Source organism: Notolepis coatsorum (genome assembly GCF_963971535.1).
Source record: "Notolepis coatsorum genome assembly, chromosome: 10".
Classification (NCBI taxonomy): Eukaryota; Metazoa; Chordata; class Actinopteri; order Aulopiformes; family Paralepididae; genus Notolepis; species Notolepis coatsorum.
The window spans coordinates 50,691,647-50,713,911 of NC_140174.1; the positions used below are offsets into that span (position 1 = coordinate 50,691,647).

General features: G+C 45.0%; 1 protein-coding gene across 1 annotated transcript in view; it reads left to right on the plus strand.

Moving 5' to 3' along the window:
• Positions 1–22,265, plus strand: part of dnah9 (dynein, axonemal, heavy chain 9) — a gene marked incomplete at its 5' end in the record, with an annotated part of 366,889 nt that overhangs the window by 51,750 nt on the left and 292,874 nt on the right. Inside the window, 16 exon segments of the mRNA XM_084323040.1 lie at positions 3,168–3,412; positions 5,208–5,343; positions 5,985–6,181; positions 7,480–7,742; positions 8,482–8,643; positions 9,767–9,989; positions 10,219–10,385; positions 11,312–11,455; positions 12,666–12,825; positions 14,189–14,344; positions 14,872–15,004; positions 15,660–15,937; positions 16,469–16,599; positions 17,002–17,128; positions 17,637–17,789; positions 18,733–18,858. Of these exon segments, the coding sequence (XP_084179166.1) occupies positions 3,168–3,412; positions 5,208–5,343; positions 5,985–6,181; positions 7,480–7,742; positions 8,482–8,643; positions 9,767–9,989; positions 10,219–10,385; positions 11,312–11,455; positions 12,666–12,825; positions 14,189–14,344; positions 14,872–15,004; positions 15,660–15,937; positions 16,469–16,599; positions 17,002–17,128; positions 17,637–17,789; positions 18,733–18,858 (2,801 nt within the window).

Genomic DNA, 22,265 nt, shown 5'->3' on the forward strand with positions numbered 1-22,265 from the left:
TGTTCACTCTCTCAACCGGTGCCCCGTCGATGCTGAGGGGGCTGTAGTCCTTGACCCCCGACCTCCTGAAGTCCACAATCATCTCCTTTGTTTTGCTGACGTTCAGGGAGAGGCTGTTCTCCTGGCACTATCCCGCCAGGACCTTGACCTCTTCCAGGTAGGCCCTCTCGTCGTTTGCAGAGATCAGGCCCACCACTACTGTGTCGTCAGCAAATTTGATGATTGTGTTGTTACTCCGCTGAGCCACACAGTCGTGTGTGTACAGGGAGTAGAGGAGGGGACTCAGAACACAGCCCTGGGGGGCCCCTATGTTGAGGGTGATGGATGAGGAGGTGCAGTTGCCTGCTCTCACCACCTGGGGTCTGCCCGTCAGGAAGTCAAGACCCACTGGCAGAAGTCATAGTTAAAGCCCAGGGCCCTCATTCATCAACGTGTTCTACGCACAGATCTGTGCTTACCCTGTGCGTACGATCATTTCTAAGCAAAGAGTGGGATTCATCAATTTCGATTTGAACTTGACTCCGTGCTTACATCTACGCACAGGTCAGACCACACTTAGCTGACGCCCAGTGGTAGAATATATTATTACAACAAGGAAATGAGCTTCTGTGCATAATAACACTGGCATGTTCTGTACGAACCGTAGTTCATTATAGTTCATTGTAAAATAGCAACAGTAGTGTAATTATGGTCAAAACCCTATAAATAGCATTTGGAATAATAGATCTTTCTCTCAGAATGAATGCAGCATGGTTTATATAGCGTTATCGGAATATACGGGGTGTAGGCTACTGACTGACTGCGCTCCGCGTAGCTTGATTGATTGATTGATTGAAAAGTTTATTAACAGATTGCAGAATGGGTACAGTACAGTACAGCTCAGTACATACAATTGTTAATTGGGGATGCAGACCAACTTTCGTCTTGTTTACATCAGGGTCCCCCATTTTCAATTCATCATAAATCATAAAGCTCAACTCGTTATTATTTTGCGCACAGACCGCCGAAACACGGGAACGTTTTGATTATATTTAAAAGGCTTTACGTTAAACGAAACAAGTGGAATTTCGAAGCTGTAAGCAGAATAAGTCATATGAATATAGTGTTCTTCCCCCTTTTTACTGTATAAGAAAGAATAGAAAACGCATTGCAATGACACCATGCAGATAGTGGACAGACTATGTATATGATGGGATTCAAGTTCGCGTTTTTGTTGCTCATAGGCATGCTGTCAGAGTATGATATCTTAATCAAACATTCTAGAACATTTGTCGTCACAGATCATGTCCTAATAGAACATAGGCTATGGCATGGATCGTGATATTGTGTGGACTGTAATTATTACTGTACCGGTACCACCCATTGTGACAACAGCCTTGTGAGTCCCGCACACAAACATGATGGAATTCAAGTTCATGTATTGAAAGGCAGGCTATCATACATGCAGTGAGATTCATTGTTCTTGTATATGCTCTCTATTATTGTTTATATAGGCTACCCAATACTGACATCAAAATGGATTGTAGTATGCCTCTAGAAATCATATGCAGCAGGTAGAAAATTGACGGGAGATCCATCGCGATTTGGAATAGAATTTAGGAGAACTTTAATCCCTGGGTATCAATCAAACAACACGGGAAAAGGCAGTCATATTCCAGCGCGGTCTTTATTAGCCGACAACAAAATAGATGCCTCTAAAAATCATATAGCCAATCGAACACAACTAATAAAGGCATTCATATTACAGCACGGTTATAATGACACACAACCAACGCCAAACAGTGGTCAACGAACGGTCTTTATTAGTATTCTGAGCTGTCCAGGCAGAATTGCAGCAATGGTCTTAGGGAGCCGTTGATATCTGACATCACCGTTTACAAGTCCGCCTTTTATTATTTATCCCATAATACGCGATAGTGTCTTCTTGGTTCGACAGCAGTGAACAATCTTCGTGGAGTTTCTCAGGGTTCCGCTCGGGTCAGTCCATTATTTCACATCCCATGGGGGGTGTTTCCTCATTTTCATGACCATATATGGATAATCATGCACGAGCATTGACGGTAGAACAAAGTGGTATTCATCAACACGGAGGGGCATAGAGCCTGCGTACGCACCGTGTGATGAATCCCGACTTCCCTGTGCGTACACTAGTTCTACATTCCGTGCTTACGTGTGGAAATAGAAATGTTCTACGCACACTATTGATGAATGAGGGCCCAGGTCCCTGAGCTTGGCTATGAGTTTGGAGGGGACTATGGTATTGAATGCCGAGCTGTAGTCGATGAATAGCATTCTCACATAGTTCCCCTTCCTCTTGTCCAGGTGTGATGCTGCTGTGTGCAGCACATGGGCTATGGCGTCCTCCGTGGACCTGTTGGGGCGGTATGCAAATTGCAGGGGGTCCAGGTTGATGGGGAGGGAGGAGCAGACGTAGCCCTTTACTAGCTTCTCAAAGCACTTCATGGCTATGGAGGTGAGAGCTACAGGGCGGTAGTCGTTGAGGCAAGCAGGCTTGGATTTTTTAGGTACAGGGATAATGGTGGACTTCTTCAGGCAGGTGGGGATGACAGCCTGTTCTAAGGACAGGTTAAATATGTCAGTGAATACCGGGGCCAGTTGGTCGGCACAGACTTTTAGGACGCGGCCGGGGATGCCGTCCGGTCCTGCTGCCTTCCTGATATTCACTTTTTTAAAGGTCCGCCTCACCTCATGCTCTGTTACCCTGAACACTGAGTCTCCATCAGCAGACCCCCCCCCCCCCATTGCCGTGGCTTGTAGGCTGGTGTTGTTATTACCAGCCTCAAACCTCGCATAGAAGGTATTGAGATAATTTGCTAAGGAGATGTCACTGTTCAGTTTGAGGGAGGTGCCTTTGTAGTCTGTCATCGTTTTGAGGCCCTGCCACATAGCTCTGGAGTCAGCCTGTTCAAACTGGAGTTCAATTTTATCCCTGTAGCGCCGTTTTGCCTCTATTACTGTCCTCATTACGTTGTATCGCGCCACCTTGTGGTCATTCATGTTGCCTGCCACCAGGCCGTCGTTGTATGCTGTGGTGCGCGCTTTCAGAGCTTCACGGACGGATTTGTCTACCCAGGGTTTTTGATTTGGGTAAACTTTAATTGTGGTAGTGGGGATTGTTTCTTCACACATGGGCTCTCTGCTTTCAGATATCTGGGAGTATATCCAGGAGGTGCGTGAATGTGTGAGTGACCTGGAGAGCCGCATGCAGAGGGCCAAGGACAATATCGAGGAGATTCAGAGCTGCATGCGTTCCTGGGCCAGCAACCCCATCTTTGACAGGAAGGAAGGCAAAAAAGACGCTTTGCTCGGTCTGAAGGACAGGCCTCAGCGGCTGGACAGGTGTTATGGACTGATCCGTTCCTCTGGAGAGAAGATCCACTTCCTGCTAAAGGTGATTATATTAACCTTTCATGGGTGACGTATTTTCAGCTGCTCCCATCCCTCCAGATATCTTCTGTAGCTCTAGGAAAATGAATGGACTAGTATAGATCGCTCCTAGCTTTGTCTGTGCTTCATGCAGGATGTGGTCCCCTTCAAATACACATTGCTCCCTCTGATAAGGCAGGGGATTTAGAATTTCGAAGCAGCAGTTAAACCGAACAGGTCACCTGACGTCAACATCCTCATTTAGTGGTAGCAATTTAGCTTTTAAAAATATAATTATTTGGGGCGGCTACGTGGCGCAGTGGGCAAGGCGCTCGCAACGAATGCTGGAGACTGGGCTCGAACAGGATGCCTCCTGTTCGAGCCCCACTCTCCACATTGCTTTCAGTTTAGCTGGTCGTCCACAGTAATACTTGTAACTTGTAAGTCGCTTTGGATAAAAGCGTCAGCTAAATGACTAAATGTAAATGTAAATGTAATACACATTGGCCGTATTACGGGGAGGGAAACTGAAGGGTGGGGATCGGGCGTTGTGGACAGCGACTCCTACAGGTCGGTTGGTGCGCCTGCGCAGTAGAATCAAGAAGCGACGGGGGCGGGGCCCCTCCAAAGCCCAGATCCTTGACGCTGAAAGATCGAGCCGCGCAGGTGAAAAGATGCGACGGCTGTTACCTTGAGTGCTATGTATGACTTAGTCCACATTGCAGCCGGCTTGTGGGAGTCAAGAAACAACGTTCAAAAAGACAGGGGAGGGTTGAATTGGACGATATGAAAATTGGGATGGGAGAAAAATAGAAAATGGGAGAAAAAGTGGATAAAAAAAAAATATATATAATTATTTGGTGAAAGGAAAAGAAACCTTGTCAAAATGTATTTATAATGACGGCTAAGTGGCGCAGTGGGCAAGGCGCTCGCCACTAACGCAGGAGATGCTGGGTTCGAGCCCAGCTCTCGGCGTTGCTTCGGGCTTGGCTGGTCGTTCATACTAATACAATTGGCAGTATTAGGGGGTGGGAAAGCCGGTGGGTGGGGACGTTGTGGACAGCGACTCCTACAGGTTGGTTGGTGCGCCTGTACAGCAGAATCAGGAAGCAACGGGGGCAGTGTGAGCCTCCCACGCGTTACTCCTCGCCGCTGAGAGATCATGCTGTACAGGTGAAAAGATGCGACAGCTGCCTCCTCGTGTACCGGAGGGGACACGTGATGCAAGGCTTGGTCCACATTGCAGCCGACCAGTGGGAGGCATGGTCTAACAACGTTCGAGACAGGGGAGGGTAGAATTGGATAATACGAAATTGGGATGGGAGAAAAATAGAAAATGGGGAGAAAAAGTAGATACAAAAAAAATTGTATTTATAATAATAATAATATATATATATATTTAATAAAATGCACAATTTGAATCTAATTGAATCAAAATGACAAAAATATCTCTCAGTTTTTCATGCTGGCTCCATTTCCCCCCACCTATGGTGAAAATTTACTTTCCTGTTTTCCAGTCATTTTGTCTGATAAACTGCATGTAAGGGAGGGTTATACAGTATGTTTTGTTAACTAGCCTAATTTCAGCTAGCGAGAAAGCAGCCGAATGACATCACCCGTGAGAGGTTTCTGTGTTTTTTCTATGGCATACTTGAATTCATCGTGAAGTTTCACTCAAATGGAATAATTATTTTTCCTGGCGGCGACGCGGTTACAATATCAAAAGGCTACAGTGAGAGGACTTGCAGTGACATTTCATCATATACGGTATGAGATGGGTTTCAGCGTGAATGTCCATCCCTCTCTCCCTCGTGTCTCAGCGCAACTTGGAGCTGTTCAGAGCAGAGCCGTCCTCCGAGGAGTGGAAGGCCTACGTGGAATACATAGACGTCATGGTCATAGACGGTTTCTTATGCAGCATAGAGTGCTCCCTCAAACTCCTCCTGGATAACACAGGTATTGAGTGCACGCAGGGGCAGAAAAGCATGGAAAGTTCACCACATTCTGATCAGAGCGGGGGGGGGGGGGAAATACTTTAAAGGTGCTGTAAGTGGTATTTCCTTTGTTAAAATAAGTGTTAAATAGCTCTACATTCCAACAGCCATCACGGATATAGAGTGTTTGGTCAGTAACATGGGTCTCCCAGTCCCTCCGCTCTGCAGTAAAACACAAAATAAATGTTCTGGTATCACTCCCACTTTATCCAATCAGGAGAGAGAACCCTAGATATATATAAAAATAATAATAATAATAATAAAAAAAAAAACTTATTTCAAGAAATCTTGCCAAGCCAAATTTACTGTGTGGAGTTCTCTCTCCTTATTGGACAAAGTGGGAACAGGATACCAGAAAATATATCTGTTTATTGCAGAGTGGAGGGACTGGGTGACTCATGTTACTGACCAGACATCTATATCAGATCAGTGATGGCTGTCGAAGTGTCAAGCTATTTGTAACATGTAGACCACTTATTTTAACAAGAAAATACCACTTACAGCACCTTTTTAATTAAATACAAATCACTACATTTGATTGGCTGTGTGAAATAGCACCTCTCTTTTGTTGTCTCAAACCCTTCTTTTTTAAACTGTGTCCAGACCAGAGAGCAGGAGTAGCCCCTCTGTTCGAGGCTCACCTGGACCTGAGGGTCCCGGACATGGTGTTCAGCCCTTCCCTGGAGTTTGGGTCCGGAGACGGATTCTATGACCTGGTGGAGAGCCTTATCAACGACATGTACAGAACCTCCTCCCTGGTACCGCGCCTGGCCCAGCACTGCCCCTTCCCTCACTACCAGGTACTGCAGCGTTGGGCCAAGTATGCAAGTACAGTATTATGTTCAGCAGGTAACAGGTAATTTACCTATCTCCGGTACTTATGAAATTATACCGGTATTAGGAAATGAGAAACTCTTTGCCTCAACTCATGTTGGGATGTTAACTTACATACTAACCTGCTAACTATTTGTCTGAGTTTTAGTATGGGGTTGTGTTTACTTTGCAGCTCCCATTTTCAGGCTAAAGGTAAAATCCAACCAAAATTATATATTTATATTTACAGCATATATATATACATATCCATATCTGTCTGAATACCAATGTTGTATATACGGCATATACTGTATATATTTATTCTTACCGTGTATATATCTATCCACCTGTCTGTACATAAATGCACATAATTCTTTTACATATCTATAGATACTATATCTATAGCCATACATATCCCTTACCTACTCTTACTAGTTACGCTGCTGGCCAGTATGACTACTACCATACTGTCTTTATACCTGTATCACTGTACATATTAATATTACAACTCTGTACATACATCTGATTAACACTACACATAGTAGCTTATATATTTTATACCCAGTTTAATCACCTGTACATTGTATATTACTATTGCACTTTACTGTTACATTTGCACTCTACATTTGAATCTAATCTAAATTCCATCATGGTTTTAGCTTGGACACATTTGGTTCTAGTGTAATGGACTTCCTGGTTTACAACAAGGATTATATTACAAAGGTTTGATCACCAATGCGGAAGTGTACTACTAGTGCACCGACTGGGATGAGTGTTTTAAACATTTCATCTGGTTCGCTTCCAGGTTAAATGCTTTCTTCTCGTCGAATCCCCAAAATGCCGAGATGTAAAATGGTTACCGAACAAAGTGGGATTTGGTGACGTTTTGTCAAGAATGGGAGGATTTACATTCCTTTGATCTCACATTTTTACCTCCCTTTCACAAAGTTTCCAGCATGTTAAGTGTATCCTACAATCCAATGCTCCACGCTGTCACTCAATCTGTGTCATATCAAACAACAGTATGATGGCTAACAATAATGCATACTAATGAGTAGCCTATTGGCAACTTACAGTTTTGATACTTTAGATACTTTATTTAAAGTTAAAGGGGCACTTCACTTATTACACAAGGATTCACTGTCCTCGATGACATCACTGGTGGCCATATTCAAACTCATTTACTCTCAATAAGGGTCAAACTAAATCTCAAGGGGTCAAATCTAACGGCCGTTACATTTCAGTCTATTATATTATATTATATTATATCTTATTTCCTCTGTAGGCTGACATGGAGGACAAGGCCGACCTAGCGGACATGCGTCAGCTCTTGATGGAACGTGTCCAGAGCGCCATGGCGACCTGCTGTGAGTTCCGCAACTCTCTGGAGCACTACGCCTACCTCTACGTGGACGACAGGAAGGAGTTCATGCGCCAGTTCCTGTTGTATGGCCACGTCCTGACCAGCCAGGAGATCGAGGCTCACGCAGAGGACGGGGTCCCCGAGAGCCCACCGACACTGGACAGCTTTAGGGAGCAGGTGGACGGGTGGGTGTCTGTAGAGTGTGTCTGTGAATGTATGCTGTTTACGTATGTATTCACGTGTGTCTTTGTGCAACAGCCCTATTTCACTGTTCCACAGAACATCTTGTGAAGAGGGGTCAGCTAGTCTAAATTAACAACTTTCATCTTGTTATTTTTTAGCTATTGCGATGGCTAATTAAAAGTTTATTTCGCAATGTCTACAACTTTGAGATGATCATTGCAATCATGACCATTGAACACGCTAAGGTGCGTTCTGCACACTTAGTTCCATGCAAGTTTCTTTAATTAATCAAGTGCCAAGCTTCCGGCCACAAGATATTTTTTTTTGCCCTGATGAAGGTCTTGTGGCTGAAAGTTTGGCACCTGATTAATTAAAGAAACCTGCATGGACCTAAGCGTGCAGAACCTCCTTCCTTAATACTGTCCTGTACTGGTCTTCTGGCACCCTAGCATATTCTGTGTCCCTGATGACATCACTGGTGGCCATATTCAAACAAATTTACTCTCAATAACTAAGTGAACGTGAGCAAAACTGTCTTTGGATATGTGTGAGATTAGGTGCAAAATAAATTGGCATTATTTGTTTATCGGTGAAGTGCCCCTTTTAACAATAGAAATGAAGGAAAAACGTGAGAGCGAGTGTGGTTTACTCCCCTCTCATGCGACAACAATAAGCATTCTTCTGTTTCCATAGCAACGTTAATAGTAAAATAGGGCAATTCTTGTTGTGTGTCTTCCTCAGATTCGAGCATATCTATGAGGAGGTGCAGGCGCTGGAGCCGGTCTGTGTGTTCCAGGGTTGGATGAGGGTGGATGGGCGAGCCTTTAAAAGCGCCCTGCTTAACGTCATCAAGAAGTGGAGCTTTATGTTCAAACAGCATCTCATTGACCATGTAACCAACAGGTATAGTATAATATGCACACAATGAACTCAACAATCTAAAACACTCCCATTCGATGAACTAAAAATAATATGCATACAAAATATATCCCTACAGTGTCACCATGTAGAATTATTACGTTTTATTTTATAACATGGTAGAATAATGGCCTCTATCGCATCCTGTCTACTGTTTGACAGTCCAACACAATGTTTATTTTGCATTTTTTTAATTTGAATTTATTCACACACACACACACACACACACACACACACACACACACACACACACACACACACACACACACACACACACACACACACACACACACACACACACATACACACACATGATACAATACATGTCATCATCGTGAGAACATCATCATCAAAATTGTGTGTGTGTGCCACTGCCAGGTCTCCCAAGAAGCTATTTAAAGCTTTTGGAGGGAGCCTGATCACAAACAAAGGCCTCCAAATATGGACAACATGTATAAACTTACACACCTACCTACCTACTTACATACATACTACATACATACAAGTTTACCGGTAGTTACTATTTACAGATATGATTTGAGCAATTTCTCTTTCAGTGACTTTTTGAATCTGGAGATGGATTTTGACTGTTTCAGACTCTCGTCGAGCTCGTTCCAGATCTGCGGGCCCCCTGCAATCTATACTTAGGCTGGCACATTTGAGCTTTCTCCTCTTACCAAAGATAAGATGCCTATTCCTAGTGTTATGAATGTGCAGGGGACGGCGGACTGGGACAAGCTCAGACAGTCTGTGATTCATGTTAACAAAACACAAATCAAGCTGCTCTCGATAGCTGGTCAACAGCCACTGTGTATAGATGAGGCTTCTGTGCAGTGTAAAACACAATGGGTGGAAGTTCTCCATTTAATACACTGTAATGTAATTGATCTAAAACAAAACAAAAAAATTCTTGATCCACCCATCACAACGGTTGCTTCCCTCTGACAAGTTTGTCCAAGTTGTGATTGGAGGATCAAGAAAAGAGGGCAGGGTTTGAAATAGCTAAATTTTCTTATCCGGGGACCCGCCCATGGTTGGAGACACTATCCTGTCCTCACATTAATAGTTACAACCCATACAATCGGACCGTGATCTTCTTTCTCTCCAGTCTGTCAGACCTGGAGGAGTTCATCTGTGTGGCTGAGACCGGTCTGGGTCTGAGGGTGGAGGAGGGAGACTATGCTGGACTGGTGGGGGTCATGGGTCACCTGCTGGCCGTCAAGGAGAGACAGAGCACGGCGGATACCATGTTTGAGCCCCTGCAGCAAACCATCGCCCTGCTGAAGATATACGAACAGGAGCTGCCCGACGTGGTCTACAAACAGCTAGAGGTGAGGCTCGTTGATAAGGATCGATGCTCCGTCTTCTCCTCGTATCCCCCCCTGCACTCTCTCATCTGAGACGCCATTTCTCTTGCTTTTGTTTGTGTCTCCGTTCTTTCTTCGATCCCTCATCTCTCTGTTCCTTAATTCCTCCTCCTGGTACTGATTCATCTATCTTTCCCACCTCTCTCTGACACCCCTCCTTGCCCCCCCCCCCCCCCCCCCCCTCTCTCTCTAGGAGCTCCCAGAGAAGTGGACCAACGTGAAGAAGCGATCAGTAGAGGTGAAGCAGCAGGTGGCTCCACTGCAGGCCAGCAAGGTGACCAGCCTGCGGCGTAAGTCTGCCTCCTTTGACGTGGAGCAGCACGCCTTCAGAGAGCACTTTCGCAAACACGGCCCCTACAGGTAGAAAACACACTCCCCTTTGATGACTCATGATTTCAGTCAAATCAAAGCCTTTCCTCAACATTTCAGTGTTAGTTGTTGGAGGCGAATTTGACTGTTTCTTTTGTTTTGTTTTTGTAACTCAAAAGCTGAGGAGCTTTGAAAAGGATCAGCAGGGCACTGGGAATGTCACCCTGTCTCTCTCCACGCCGTAGAGTTGAGAGTTGTTATCGTCGCAAGGCATCGCATCAGACAAGGCTAATTGAATCTAAACATAATGATAATTAATTCATAGGTAGAGGTGCTTCGTCATAATGTATAATTGTCAAATTAGTTATGTGTCTAATTGGTCTCTTAATAACCTGGTGATTATTTTCTCATTAATGTCATGGTAGTCATTGTTAATTGTCACTGTGTGCTACTATAGCTTTGCACACTCTGGTTATGCCCTGGTCTGGATATGCACTGGTCTGGTTATGCTCTGGTCTGCTTATGCTGTGGTCTGGATATGTCGTAGCCAAGTCATGTTTTTAGTAGAGCATGATTTACAGTATAGTTAAAAGAAACATAAAAGGAACTGTAATAATATTCTGTTGCCTCCATTACTTAAATATAGCCCACTGTTTAGTGTGTGTGTGTGTGTGTGTGTGTGTGTGTGTGTGTGTGTGTGTGTGTGTGTGTGTGTGTGTGTGTGTGTGTATGTGCGCATCAGCATGTTAAATTGAAGATTAAAACTGAGGCAGGGTTACTACCACTCACTATATTGTGTGTGTGTGTGCACGTGCATCCGTGTGTGTGTGAGAGAGAGAGAGAGATAGATAGAGAGAGAGAGGGAGGGAGAGAGACCTGTTTATCTATATATGTAAGTATGCATGGATGTTCCAATCTCTACCTGTGCGTAGCCTTTTACAGTGTCTATAACGTGTGCCTCCGTGTTGGCGCTCCAGGTTTGACAGTGAGAGGCCCTACCAGATGTTGGACGAGTCCCATCAGCAGATCCAGCAGAAGGAGGCGCTGATGGCCTCCCTGGTGGAATCAGCCAGCCTGTTCGAGGTCACCGTCTCGGACTACAAGCAGCTCAGACAGTGCAGGTGAGCCTCAAGATGGAAGGTTGCTGGACGGACTCCCGCTTGGAACAGAACACGCCACTGCAATCCCTCGCCAAATCTGAGCCTAATGAGCCGGTATGATGAAGAGATGCTGTTTTGAATCTCAGAGCCAGTAACTCAGACAGGGCGGTCAGAGACGATATGGCATTACGCGGAGCTTGGTGGTGGTTTAGGTCTTTGTTAGGCCCTTGCAATATTATTCTGAACTGCATTGTGCTGTATTGTTTTAATAAGCGGTTAATTTTTCCGGTTACTTTGCCTCCTGTCATTCACACTATACGCCCAGCCGACTTCTGCCATTGTCTTTATATTTAGTAGCTGGGGCGGCTGGGTGGCGTAGTGGAGATTGCGCTCGTCACCAATGCAAGAGGCTGCGGTCTCAACTCCCGGAGTCAGCATTGCCTGCGGCTTGGGCCAGTTGTCATACTATCTCAATTGGCAGAGGTAGCGGGTGGAAAGTCGATGGGTGGGGATTGGACGTTGTGGACAGCGACTCCTACATGTCGGTTGGGGGACGCCTGTACAGCAGAGTCAGGAAGTATCGGGGGCAGTGTGAGCCTCCCACTCGTTACTCCTCGCCACTGAGAGACCGCGCTGTCTGGTGAAAAGATGCGACAGGCTGCCTCCTCGTGTACCGGAGGGGACACGTGATGCAAGGCTTCTATCCTCACTACAGCCGACCAGTGGGAGGCATAGTCTAGCAACGTTCAAGATAGGGCAGGGGAGAATTTAATAGAAAATAATTGGCAATACGAAATTGGGATGGGAGAAAAATAGAAAATCCTGTAGCTGAACTTCATAAAAAATATGATGGAAAAAACGAATAAACAATGCATATATAAGCACAAAATCATGCATTATTTATTCGATTTGGGAATATTGTCCTTATATCAAAGATATGTGTAAAGAAGTCGAAACAAGGGGTTCTTTTCATTACAAGTGGCACTTTCAAAACTATGCCTATTCCCTTCCTAGACACAGTGTCACAAGCGCATAGGAAGTTGGAATACAAAATCAGCAAGCTAGCAGCGTCCCTCACATAAAGTGAACAGAGAAAAGTCTACACACCGAAAGGCTGAAGCAATATAATAACTCAGTCTGGAGGCTCTACCTCTGGAATTATTCTCAGGCATTAGTCAGGCACCTACCTTAGAGCTGTTAGCACCCTGCTCTCCTCTCCTGTGTTCCCCAGGCGAGAAGCCGGCCTGCTGAAGGTGCTGTGGGACATGGTGACTGTGGTGGGCTCCAGCATCGATGCCTGGAAAACCACTCCCTGGAGGGACATTAATGTAGAGGACATGGATCTGCAGTGTAAACAATTCTCTAAGGACATCCGGGCCCTGGATAAAGAGGTACTGTATAATATTATAATACTGTGTAATATAGGACAAACAGGTCCACTGACGACGCGGTCTCCCAAGTACTACACAACACCCTATCTCACCTTGACAGACAGAAGGGGGGCTATGTGAGATTGCTGTTCATTGACTATAGTTCAGCTTTCAACACCATAGTCCCCACCAGACTGGTTGACAAGCTGATCGATCTGGGTCTGGATCCTGGACTTTCTAAGTGACAGGGTCAGGGTGGGGGGGGGGTCATACCTCCAGCACAATCACCCTGAGCATCGGGTCCCCCCAGGGCTGCGTTCTGAGCCCCCTGCTGTATTCACTGTACACACATGACTGTGTGGCCAGGTTCAGCTCCAACTCCATAGTGAAGTTTGCGGACGACACGGTGGTGGTGGGGCTGATCTCTAACAATGATGAGAAGGCCTATCGGGAGGAGGTTGATGAACTGGCACGCTGGTGCCGGGATAACAGCCTACTCCTGAACATTGGTAAAACGAAAGAGCTGATCGTGGATTTTAGGAGAATACAGCAGGGGACACACACGCCACTGTGGATAAACAGGGCTATCATGGACAGGGTGAGCAGTTTCAAGTACCTGGGAGTCCACATCACAGAGGACCTGACATGGTCAACACACATAGATTCTGTGGTGAAAAAGGCGAAATAGCGCCTTTATCACCTGAGACAGTTAAGGAAGTTCAGAATATCGGGGAAGATACTCCACTCCTTCTATTCCGGGGCTATAGAGAGCATTCTGACTGGAAACATCACTGCCTGGTTTGGAAACAGCACGGCACAGGACAGGAAGGCACTCCAGAGAGTGGTGCACTCAGCAGAGCGTACTACGGGTATTGCACTACCACCCCTGCAGGACTTATATAACAGGAGGTGCAAATCCAGAGCCTGCAGAATAATGAAAGACCCCCACCACCCCAACAACAGCCTGTTCAAGCTGCTGCGTCAGGCAAGCGCCTACGTACACAAGCTGCGAGAACAGAGAGACTCCGGCTCAGCTTCTTCCCCCAGGCCATCAGAACACTGACACACACACACACACACACACACACACACACACACACACACACACACACACACACACACACACACACACACACACACACACACACACACACACACACACACACACACACACACACACACACACACACACACACACACTCATGCTGCAACCGCTTTAAACTATCACTTTAAAGAGAGAGAGAGAGATTTTTAGCAAGGATCCCTCGACTTTAGTTATCAAGGAATTTGACACACGATATATTGGTCAGGCTCTAGTTTACAGATGCGCTAAGATTTGTGTTGAATCAACAAGTGTTGATTCTTTGCGATTGTGTCCAATTAGGTGAGACCATGGGATGCGTTCGAAGGTTTGGACAGCATGGTGAAGAACCTACTCACCTCTCTCCAGGCCGTGGCTGAGCTCCAGAGCCCGGCTATACGGGCCAGACACTGGCATCAACTGATGGCCGCTACTGGCGTCCGTTTCACCATGGACCAGGTAATCTATACTTTTACATTAGAACAAAAGAAAAATAAATCACAGGAAATTGCTAATCGATTCCTGTTTGTGACTTTTATGTGCAAATCCTTTTTCTTTTACCTGATGAGATTTGCACTCTGAACAATACGGTTCATATGCAGGCTAAGAGGCGTTGCACCCCTTTTGTTTTTCATATCTCATGCTAACTGCGCCACTAATGTTCAGCTAATAATTGCGGGGACAGAGCAGCAAGAGATGATTTGTCCAACCAGGCAATGTTCCTTTAATTATTTCCTTCACCTGCCGCCTCATAAGTGCTTCGCAGGACCTATCTGTTCTGTGGTATGAGGGTCAGGGGAGGCGGATTATTGTTTCCAGCTGTTTTGCCTCTTTCAAATATAGGTGTCGTGGAGGCTGAATCGGCCACGCTTTTGATCTCCATTTTCATAACGTGTCAACACAAACAGCTGCCCGCCGCTAATGTAAAACGCGTAACGGCGTAACGTTGAATAGTCATGATGGTGTGACTTTCTGCGAGCGTACAGGAGACCACTCTGGCCGACCTGCTGCAGCTCAACCTGCACTGCTACGAGGATGAGGTGAGGGATATAGTGGACAAGGCCGCGAAGGAGATGGACATGGAGAAGGTCCTCTCTGAGCTCAACAGCACGTGGACAGGTAACGCACTGGATAACTGCCTCTGGTAGATCAAGAATGCAGTGAATGGTGTTTTAACTACTTGATTGCCTCTCAAAGGAAGATGCCACCCATTTTCCAATAAGAACTGACTTTGTGGAGTCATAAATGTCGAAGGTGATTTCTGACACCTGAATGCGTTTTATGTTCTCTGCTGTTGCAAATGGGTCTGGACAAGAATTTGAACCTTGTGTGTAAGAACTCACACAGACATTTTATGGGCCCACAAAGTGTCTTGTTTTATTCATTCATTATCTTTGGAACAGCCACCGATTTTTACGGTCAAGGTGACATTGCGAATTTGAGTGTCATCTCTCTGATTCCTGGCTTTAGATGAGAGTGTAGTGCACGTTCACAAATGTGGATAATTGGCCTATCTCAAAGTCTCTTTTCCTCTACCTCAGAGAGTGACGGTTGTGATTGGAGGACTGAGAAAAGAGGGTGGGGCTTGAGATAGGTCAATTAACTCCCCTAGGGGACATGAATGTTGTGAATGTTTTAATCCGCGTTCAGGTCCTCCTCTAGCTCTCTAGTAGGTTGGACCTTGCCGCCCCCTCACATTGGACACGAGCGGCGCGTCAGTCCCAGGTCGTTGAGGTCATGACCTATCGATCCAGTGTATTGATCCGTCCTCCAGGTATGCAGTTCCAGTACGAGCCCCACCACAGGACCCAGGTGCCCTTGTTGCGCGCTGACGAGGAACTGATTGAGACCCTGGAGGATAACCAGGTGCAGCTGCAGAACCTCATGTCCTCCAAGTACATCGGCCACTTCCTGGAAGAGGTGTCGTCATGGCAACGCAAGCTGGCAGTGGCCGACTCGGTGATCTCCGTGTGGTTCGAAGTGCAGCGCACCTGGACCCACCTGGAGAGCATCTTCGTCGGCTCGGCAGATATCCGCTCACAGCTGCCCGAGGTTATACACGCACACACACACACACACACACACACACACACACACACACACACACACACACACACACACATAGAGCACATACACACAAACACACACACACACAATATGCATGGACACACACATGTAGAGCACACACACATGTAGAGCACACACACACACACACACACACACACACACACACACACACACACACACACACACACACACACACACACACACACACACACACACACACACACACACACACACACACATGCATGCATTTGAATCTGCTTTCTGCTCACCATCACCACATGAACATGGGCTGGTATGGCCTCTCACACTTGCTAATTTAAGGATGCATTAATTACCTCGCAATCCTACTTTAGGAAATGAGAATTACACAGCTCCTTAATTGCCCCCATGATGTTCTGCTGTGCTTAAAGCCAGATGTGTTGCTATTTAATCTCTGTGATTCCCCCCCCCCCCCCCCCCCCCCCCTGTGGGAACCCACATCCCCTGGCCCGGCTCCGTGGGGGACACTCTCTGTAGGACTCCAAACGCTTTGAAGGGATTGATGCTGATTTCAAAGAGCTGGCGGACGCCGCCCATAAAACGCCTAACGTGGTGGAGGCCACCAATAAAGCGGGTCTATTCAATAAACTGGAGGACGTTCAGAGCAGGTGTGTGTGTGTGTGTGTGTGTGTGTGTGTGTGTGTGTGTGTGTGTGTGTGTGTGTGTGTGTGTGTGTGTGTGTGTGTGTGTGTGTGTGTGTGTGTGTGTGTGTGTGTGTGTGTGTGTGTGTGTGTGTGTGTGTGTGTGTGGAGGCTACACAGATTGATGGTGCTGTGTTATGACGACGCCAGGCGTTGCTTCACAAACTGTTATAAGACGCACTGGGATTGAACAGGCTGTGAGCCTCACATTCACTATCCTGCACACACTTGTAGTCCTGTGCCTCTCTCTTACCGTACATACATGCTTTACACACGTGAACACAAAACACCCACAAGGTGAGACAGTGGGCTGTATACGTAGTGTATTGTATGTATATTGAACCAGTGTGCTCTATACTCTCTCCCCAGGCTGTCTCTGTGTGAGAAGGCTCTAGCTGAGTACCTGGACACCAAGCGATTATGCTTCCCAAGGTTCTACTTCATCTCCTCAGCTGACCTGCTAGACATCCTCTCCAAGGGAACCAACCCACACCAGGTAGGAACTGGGCCGATACTCACCAGCAGGTACATACAAATATCACATCACATTCTGTCAGTATATGCTGACAGAACACAGGTCCAGAGACACACATAAGTTGAGGCTATAACAAGATATACCCACCAAGCATTAACCCGCACGCTTCTTTACTGCCCGAACATTCAACAGAATCCTCACTGCTGTTGTGCAGTATACAGAGTGTCCACACAGGGGCACTGTTGGTCATAGTTTATTCTCTCCAGCTTCCATCAGAACCTTGTCCGTTTGTATTTACCCCTTGGAAAAACAAATGACCGCTAAGCACAGCTTGCCGATAAATCAAGTTGAGGTTAGCAAGCATGCCAAAGAACATGGGTCCTGCATTTATATCAATGATCCAGAAGACAAGTAGTGAAGTGTTATTTCTTTGGGCACTGTGGCAAAGCGAATACCCATCAGACAGAGAGCTGTCGGGGAATTAATTACAAGCGCTGAGCATGTTTCTCCAATACCTCTGTGTGTTCAGGTCCAGAAACACTTGTCCAAGCTGTTTGACAACATGGCTTCGATGCAGTTTGAAACAGGTGAAGACGGGAATCCCACTAAGACTGCCCTGGGCATGTTCAGTAAAGAGGACGAGTATGTCCCCTTCAACCAGCCCTGTGACTGCACTGGACCGGTAAAAACACACAAATAATTTTTATTTAACCTTTCTTCTCTTTTTTTTTTACCAGGGAAAACTCGTTGACCATATTCACACGGCGGCCATTTTGCTCTTATGTCATGCTCAGGTTGGGCTCCTTTCCACCCTGTTCCCGCCTTGTGAATATGGTCATTTGGGGATCAAGGTCTCCTTTTCAAATGGTGCTCTGGTTTGAAAGTGGTAGTGATTATGAATGACGTGGTCTTTGAATTAGAACTACAATATTATTCTAACTCTCAGCACTGTGTGACCATTGGTACCATTAGCTTGGGTTATATATTAATAGTATTCTCTCATGACGTGTCAATCATGCGTTTGCTCCCAAAATGGCACAATGCCATGAACACATTCATTCATTATGGTGGTAATTTAATTATAATCACCTCTTTTATTTGTTTTATTACAGTCATCTGTTGCAATGCCTACCAAGATGTTTGTGGTAATGATGTCATGGAATGGATACTATATTTAAAACCGCCTATACCTTCTACACATCTATACCTCGTTCATTGAGTTCCTCAGCTGGGCAAAAGGCTATCTGCGCATATTTGATGTGGAAAAAAGCCTGAAAAGGAAATCTGTCATTTCACGTCATGATCAAGATTCAGTCACCTGTCTCTCTCAATTACGGAAAGGATCTACCGGGAAATATAGATATCATGACCCCCACAAATAAAAGAGACAAATCAAATTGAGTCCCTCGTTGTCCCCTGCGGTTATGAATATCAAAGCCCATAAACCCATTAATTTTCCATTACAGCCCATAGTATTTCACTGATACCACTTTCTCTCTAATGCGTATTAATGACCTCAATGCCCCTCGGTGCTCATGTGAGGGACACATCATTATGCAACATGTTCACTCATTGGTATGCATGTTGCCGCCGTGCCGTGGTTCTGTCTGTGTTTATCGCCCAAGGTGGAGCTTTGGTTGAACCGCGTTCTGGATACCATGCGGTCGACGGTTCGCCACGAGATGACGGAGGCGGTGCTGGCCTACGAGGACAAGCCCAGAGACCAGTGGCTGCTTGACTACCCGGCTCAGGTAACAAGCGTCGGGGGGGGGGGGGGGGGGGGCCTCGGTGTATTCAGATCTTCAACCAACAGATACGTACGTAATAATAATAATAAACGTTATTTACATAGCACCTTTCATACAAGAATTGCAGCCCAAAGTGCTTCACATCAGTGATATGGACACAAAATAGACATGGCATAAAATGAGCATAAAATGGGATAATCGATATTAAAACCTCCCAGATTTTCTTTTTTATAGATTTCTGTCATTAAAATCTATAAGAAATGTCTTAGTTTCAAAAGATTTCTTATTGATGATAGATTTCTTAAATTCTATAAAAGACGATTAGCAAGCTATTTATTTAACAAGACTAAATAAAAGCAAAAAGTGCAGACATAGGATGAGTATAAAAATAAGACAGAATAAGAGCAGTGCAATAAAATACACATAAATTAGCATGAGACTGAGTAAGGTCATGTCCAGACAGTGATGATTTTGGGTGTATCCGCCAAAGTATTTTATCGTATTGTTACGCACCTCAGTAAGGGGACGCAACACAAGGCCACAGACACGTTAGGTGAGGGTGCAGTGACACAAAACCATGAAACAATTTGCAAAATAATAGTATTTATTTCACAAAAAGAACCAAAACACAGCAACACAGAGAGCAAGGAGGACTACCTAGTGGCACCAAATAAAATAGTAAAAGGAAACAAAAACCCACCCCCCTTTACAGGCTCTGACCGCCCAAAAGTACAGGTGGTGGTGCTCACTCTAAAGCTGGTATCTTTAACATCAGGTCACCTACGTGATGCAAAATGTAGACCCCAGGGTATCTTCCTGTCTTCAATGTCCCTGTGTGCGAAACAAAAGATTAATACAATGAAAAGCAATCACCATAGGCTGGGTGACACAAGGGAAACAAATATACAAAGGGTTAATACAGAAATGTACAGCAAACTAAAGAACACCAAAACACAATGAAGTGAACCAGAGCTTTCACCAGCTCTACCAAATGTACCTAAGAACCAGAGCTTTTACCTCTGAAGAGCCACTGCTCTATATACCCAAGAACCAGAGCTTTTACCAGCTTTACCAAATGTACCATGAAGAACCAGAGCTTTTACCTCTGAAGAGCCACTGCTCTATATACCTATTAGGGATATTACAAATAACCACAAGTGTCACAAGTAGGGATGCCCCCCGGACCCCGGTTTTAAACGGGAACCGGTACTATATTAGAAAATACCGGAGTATTTATAAGCTCCGACGTCCTCGGTACTGCTATCGATACTCTAGAGAAATTATTATTATTATTATTATTATTATTATTATTATTATTATTATTATTATTATTATTATTATTATTATTATTATTATTATTATTATTATTTAAAAGTTGCAAACGATCTATCCTCTCTCTGTCTCTGCACGAGAAGCGAGCCACAGCGAGTCATTATTACACGCACTCCTCGCGAGTCGCTCGCTAGTAGTGCTACATACGGGTACTCCTTAATGAAAGTTCTCTGTGCTGAAGCGCGCTGCACACAGACACAGACAGCTCTGAGTCTGCATGCACCGTGACTCGTGATGGCGGATAGAGCGAAGCGTTCTAAAGAAAGTATGGATATACAACGCACGTTGCCACAAGTGCAACAAAATATTTGCCAGTAAGGGTGGCAATACGAGCAATTTATCAAAACATCTGTTGGCAAAACATGATATTAGTGTGCAGAAATGCGCGTATTCGACTGCCTTGCGCGCAGTGTTCCATCTGCATCCACGTCCACTGCCGCCGGTAAGCCAAGATACGGAGTTTCCTAGGCTAATAACGAATTATTACAAATAGGCTAATAAACAAAATAATTGTTTAGCTACAAATACTACAATCTAAACTTTTTATAGATCGTCAAGCTGAGGCGTCAGCCACCAATGTGTCCCAGGCCAGTGAGCCCAGGGCCACCACACATCTTCCCTCTACCTCCCTCCACCACCCAAAGTCCTTTCTCCCTAGCAGCTAGAGGAAGGATGACAGAGGATAGGGTGAACGAGTGTCACAGTTCTGTTAGCCTTTTGCATTTGTTGTTTATTATAAAAAGTCTATAATTCAGAGTCAGACACATTTAAAACATTGTTGCTGCTGTTGCTGAAGAAATTATATTCATTTATTATATTTATTTATAAAGTTATATAAAAGAACATTGCTGCTGCTGTTGCTGAAGAAATTATATTTATTTATAATACTTATTTATAAAGTTGTATTTATAAATAATAAAGCAATGTTGATTCTGTTCTTAATTAATTGTCTTTTTTTCTTGCAAAAAAAGAACCAAAAAGAACCGATAAGAGTATCGATAAAGTACCGAACCGTTAAGCAGTATCGATAAGAGTAGTAGTATCGATAAAATCCTAACGATACCCATCCCTAGTCACAAGACACAATCCAGCTTACCTGTTTATATAAAGAAACACCACTCTAACCATGTAGCTCATAGTGTAGGATGAACACCACTTTAACCCCAATGCTTAGAATGCAGGATGAATCACCACTCTAACCATATAGCTCATAGTGTAGGATGAACACCACTTTAACCCCAATGCTTAGAGTGTAGGATGAATCACCACTCTAACCATATAGCTCATAGTGTAGGATGAACACCACTTTAACCCCAATGCTTAGAGTGTAGGATGAATCACCACTCTAACCATATAGCTCACAGTGTAGGATGAATCTAAAATGGCCAACAATATACATACCCCACACAGAGTGGCAAATGGCAAAACAGGCCCAACAGTATATATACCCCACAACACACAGAATTATCACCAAAGACACAGAGAGACACCCACCACCACAATGAGCCAAAAGAGCTAACTAACACTGCACAAAATGGGATATATAAAGGGAGAGTGGATGTTGATTGCAGATCAACTTCAGCTGCCGTTGCACTGGGGTGAGTTGCTGATTGACCAGCTGGCTGCTGGTGCTGCAACTGGGAGACACCTGAGAATGGGATATGTTACACAGGAGGGAGACAAAAACAGAACAACCAAAACATGCCTATATACACACACACAACAGATAACATACATAACCCCATATATATATACACATAAGGACACCGTCCGTAACACGTATGCACGTTTTGTCCACGCGGAACCGCATTCTGGGAGCCTGAATACGCTATTTTCTGAAAACGGTTCCCAGAGTGAACAAATCTGAAGATGCCAGCCTTGCGTTTCTGTCTTTACAAGTCAGTACGCATATTTCCTGAACCGATGATGCAATAGCCCACCTCTCCCTTAATCCGCACACGCAAACCCAGCCAACAAAAATGATACAACATAGCTGCAGTTAGTCGCTTGTTCACCAACAATCTCAACAGAACCGGACGACACAAGTTATTCCACTAGCGATAACAACAATAACACTT